This window comes from Blastocystis sp. subtype 4, assembly GCF_000743755.1.
Source record: "Blastocystis sp. subtype 4 strain WR1 chromosome Unknown seqid_0231, whole genome shotgun sequence".
Classification (NCBI taxonomy): domain Eukaryota; class Bigyra; order Opalinata; family Blastocystidae; genus Blastocystis; species Blastocystis sp. subtype 4.
In genome coordinates, this window is record NW_014569316.1 from 7,346 (window position 1) to 10,200 (window position 2,855).

Sequence of the window (2,855 nt, forward strand, 5' to 3'; positions counted from 1 at the left end):
ACTTCTCGAAATCCACAATTGGGTTTTGAATACAAAGTGTACAGACTGTTGAAGGGAGGGGTTGGCATTCCTTCTGTATATTATTATGGAGTTGAAGGCACTTTCAATGTGATGGTGATGGAGTTACTGGGTCCAAGTCTTGAGGATTTGTTCAATTACTGTAATCGTCGATTTTCATTGAAGACTGTATGTATGTTGGCAGAAGAGTTATTGTTGCGATTGGAATACTTGCATAGCAAGAATTTCATTCATCGGGATGTGAAGCCAGACAATTTTGTAGTTGGATTAGGAAAGAAAGCGAATCTCCTTCATGTAATTGATTTGGGTCTGAGCAAACGATATCGAAATCCTCTAACAAAGAGTCATATTCCGTAGAAACAGAGAGAATGGATAACAGATAGATATCGAGAAGACAAGACCTTAACAGGAACTCCTCGGTATGCATCTCTAGGGAATCATTTGGGGATGGAACAGAGTCGTCGAGATGATGTGGAATCATTGGGTTACATTCTGTTGTATTTCCTTCGAGGGAAGTTACCTTGGCAAGGATTGCATGCTGATACAAAGAAAGAGAAATATACAAAGATTATGGAAATGAAGATTGAAGTGAGCTATCGAAGCTGAACTTGATTGTAGATGTCAATATCTGAACTCTGTTCAGGTCAACCAGATGAGTTCAAAGTATATATAGAATATTGTAGAGCACTTCGTTTCGAAGATTGTCCTGATTATAGGTATCTTCGTGCGTTATTCAGTGATTTGATGAAACGAAAGGTACAAATGAATACGAAATATGATTCAAAGCAATTTGCAGATGATGGGATATATGACTGGATGGATGAGTCTATTGCTCATAATCCTACTGCCTTACCAAAACATTGTGTTGGTCCAAATGGAAGTATTCGGAAAGATTTGTTACGTCCTGCATCTCAAGCGTATCGTGAAGCACTGTTGATTTCAGGTAGAGACGAGGTGATAGAGTGATGAATAGAAGCTCAAGAACTCAAAGGACAATCAGGAACTAGCAATTCATCGCTTCCTCAACGAGTTTTGTCTTCATTGACATCAACAGCATCCAAATTGTATGGGTAGGCAATGAAAGAGATGATAATGAGATAGAAGTCGAAGTGAGACAATGGAAGAACCACAGAATGAATCCAAGGGAACCAATTCACGAACTCCAAGTGCTCAACCTGGGAGATCAGGAATGAATACAGGAGGGAATGGGAAAGGTCCTAGTCGAATAGGTACTTTCCGTCGTTTGTGGCATTTGGATTCTCCATCGAATTGATTGTCTCTTTCTTATGTTTGTGAGATAGATAGCTCTAGTATGAAGCAACAAACAATCAATCGTTTAAATGGCAACTCAATTCCTAACTCTTCTTCTGTTTCTAAGCCTATCATTTCCTACACATCATTCTCTCTTCTGACCTCAACAGTAATCTCTTCATCACGCTTCTCCATTCCATCTGCCAAATTCCCTACCATCTCTCGACATACACTTCGTCGTTGTCTCCAGATCTTCTGAACCCGACTGATCTCAGTTCGTAATACCTCGAATTCCTTTGGATCAATCATTTCAGCTCTTTCTTTCAGCATTTCCCACAATTCCTACCCCTGTAATAAAGCCACTCGTTCTTCCATCTTCTGTGTTGACTCTTCCATTCGTTTTATCTCCTTCTCTAACTCCTCATCACTTAATGACGAGTCCAACTCTTTCAATTCTACCTCTCATTCCAATCCTTTATTCGTACCGTTCCGTAGAATTGCAATTTCACTCTGAAGACTCTTCACTTCACCATCCAAAGTGGTGATTTCTTCATCCATTGCCTTCAACTCACTCTCAGCAACTGTTGGGAACTGGCTTTGGTCAGCAAAATACACTTTGCTCTTTCCATATTCCTTCTCAATAATCTTGCCTCTTGAGTTCACTTACAACCAACAAATCTACTCTTTGGCCAATTGAGCAAGAATTCGCACCACATATGGCTTCTTCACTTCCTTGTGCAGATTCTCAAAAATGGTTTGTGGACTGAAAGGCTTGTTCTGTTCATTGATATACCGAAGAATCACTTCATATCCTTGTTTTTCTGTTAATTCCTTCTTTTTAGGTTTATCTAGTCAATCAAAATCTCAAAACATGTTAACCCTCACTTGCTTTCTTTGTACCTCCACCTATTCATGAATCATTATATCCGTAACTACGTTTAGTTCCAGATGTACTTGATTCTGTCTTTGCTTTCTTTGAAGCTTTAGCCGGGCTTTTCTTATCTGGCGTTTTTCGTTTCTTTGAACTAGATTCAGTTCCTCCTTCGAAATCCTAATCATCACTAAAAATTCAACAGCTCAAACATCCTCAGAAAACAGACCTAGATCTTCCTCATCATCATCGGTTTCATTTATCTCCTGGGGAATGTCATAGGCATCATCATCACTCATTGCACTTGATTTGGTTTGATTTGGAAAAGGCGGCAAAATGAAGGCAGAAATCGGTAGAATAATCGGGACGCAATATGGGACATGACTTGTTTTTGAATTATCGTTGGATTGAAGAGTTCTTGATGTTAGCTGTATTCACGAATCTTCTTAATTCCAAGAAGATTAGTGGTCCAAGACTAGAACTTCGTCTAATACGTCCTTCTCGTACTACTGATTGTTATTGTGAATGAATAGCTTCAAGAAAACGATCAAGACAAAATACAAAAGTAGTGAATACAGAAGAAACAAAAGATGAGAATGAGAAGAGTAAGAGTGTTTGAGGATTCTGTGATGAATAGAATCAAAATTGAGTGATTATGGACTGATTGAAACAAATGAAGGACTTCAATATCATCCTGAGAGTGTGAAAGAGAAAC

General features: G+C 38.8%; 3 protein-coding genes across 3 annotated transcripts in view; 2 read left to right on the top strand and 1 right to left on the bottom strand.

Moving 5' to 3' along the window:
- Positions 1–834: 834 nt before the first annotated feature.
- On the top strand, positions 835–1,092 carry JH06_4785 (hypothetical protein; the record flags this gene model as incomplete). The annotated part of the gene is made up of 2 exons (XM_014670775.1): positions 835–961; positions 992–1,092. The coding sequence occupies 2 exons, from the start codon at positions 835–837 to the stop codon at positions 1,090–1,092; spliced, it is 228 nt and encodes a 75-aa protein (XP_014526261.1).
- Positions 1,093–1,407: 315 nt separating this feature from the next.
- On the bottom strand, positions 1,408–2,439 carry JH06_4786 (hypothetical protein; the record flags this gene model as incomplete). The annotated part of the gene is made up of 7 exons (XM_014670776.1): positions 1,408–1,611; positions 1,658–1,686; positions 1,755–1,921; positions 1,952–2,117; positions 2,155–2,175; positions 2,206–2,320; positions 2,353–2,439. The coding sequence occupies 7 exons, from the start codon at positions 2,437–2,439 to the stop codon at positions 1,408–1,410; spliced, it is 789 nt and encodes a 262-aa protein (XP_014526262.1).
- Positions 2,440–2,513: 74 nt separating this feature from the next.
- Positions 2,514–2,855, top strand: part of JH06_4787 (hypothetical protein) — a gene marked incomplete at both ends in the record, with an annotated part of 971 nt that continues 629 nt past the window's right edge. Inside the window, 3 exons of the mRNA XM_014670777.1 lie at positions 2,514–2,643; positions 2,674–2,745; positions 2,778–2,855. The exon at positions 2,778–2,855 is cut by the window's right edge and continues 59 nt beyond it. Of these exons, the coding sequence (XP_014526263.1) occupies positions 2,514–2,643; positions 2,674–2,745; positions 2,778–2,855 (280 nt within the window). The remainder of the gene's footprint in view (positions 2,644–2,673; positions 2,746–2,777) is intronic.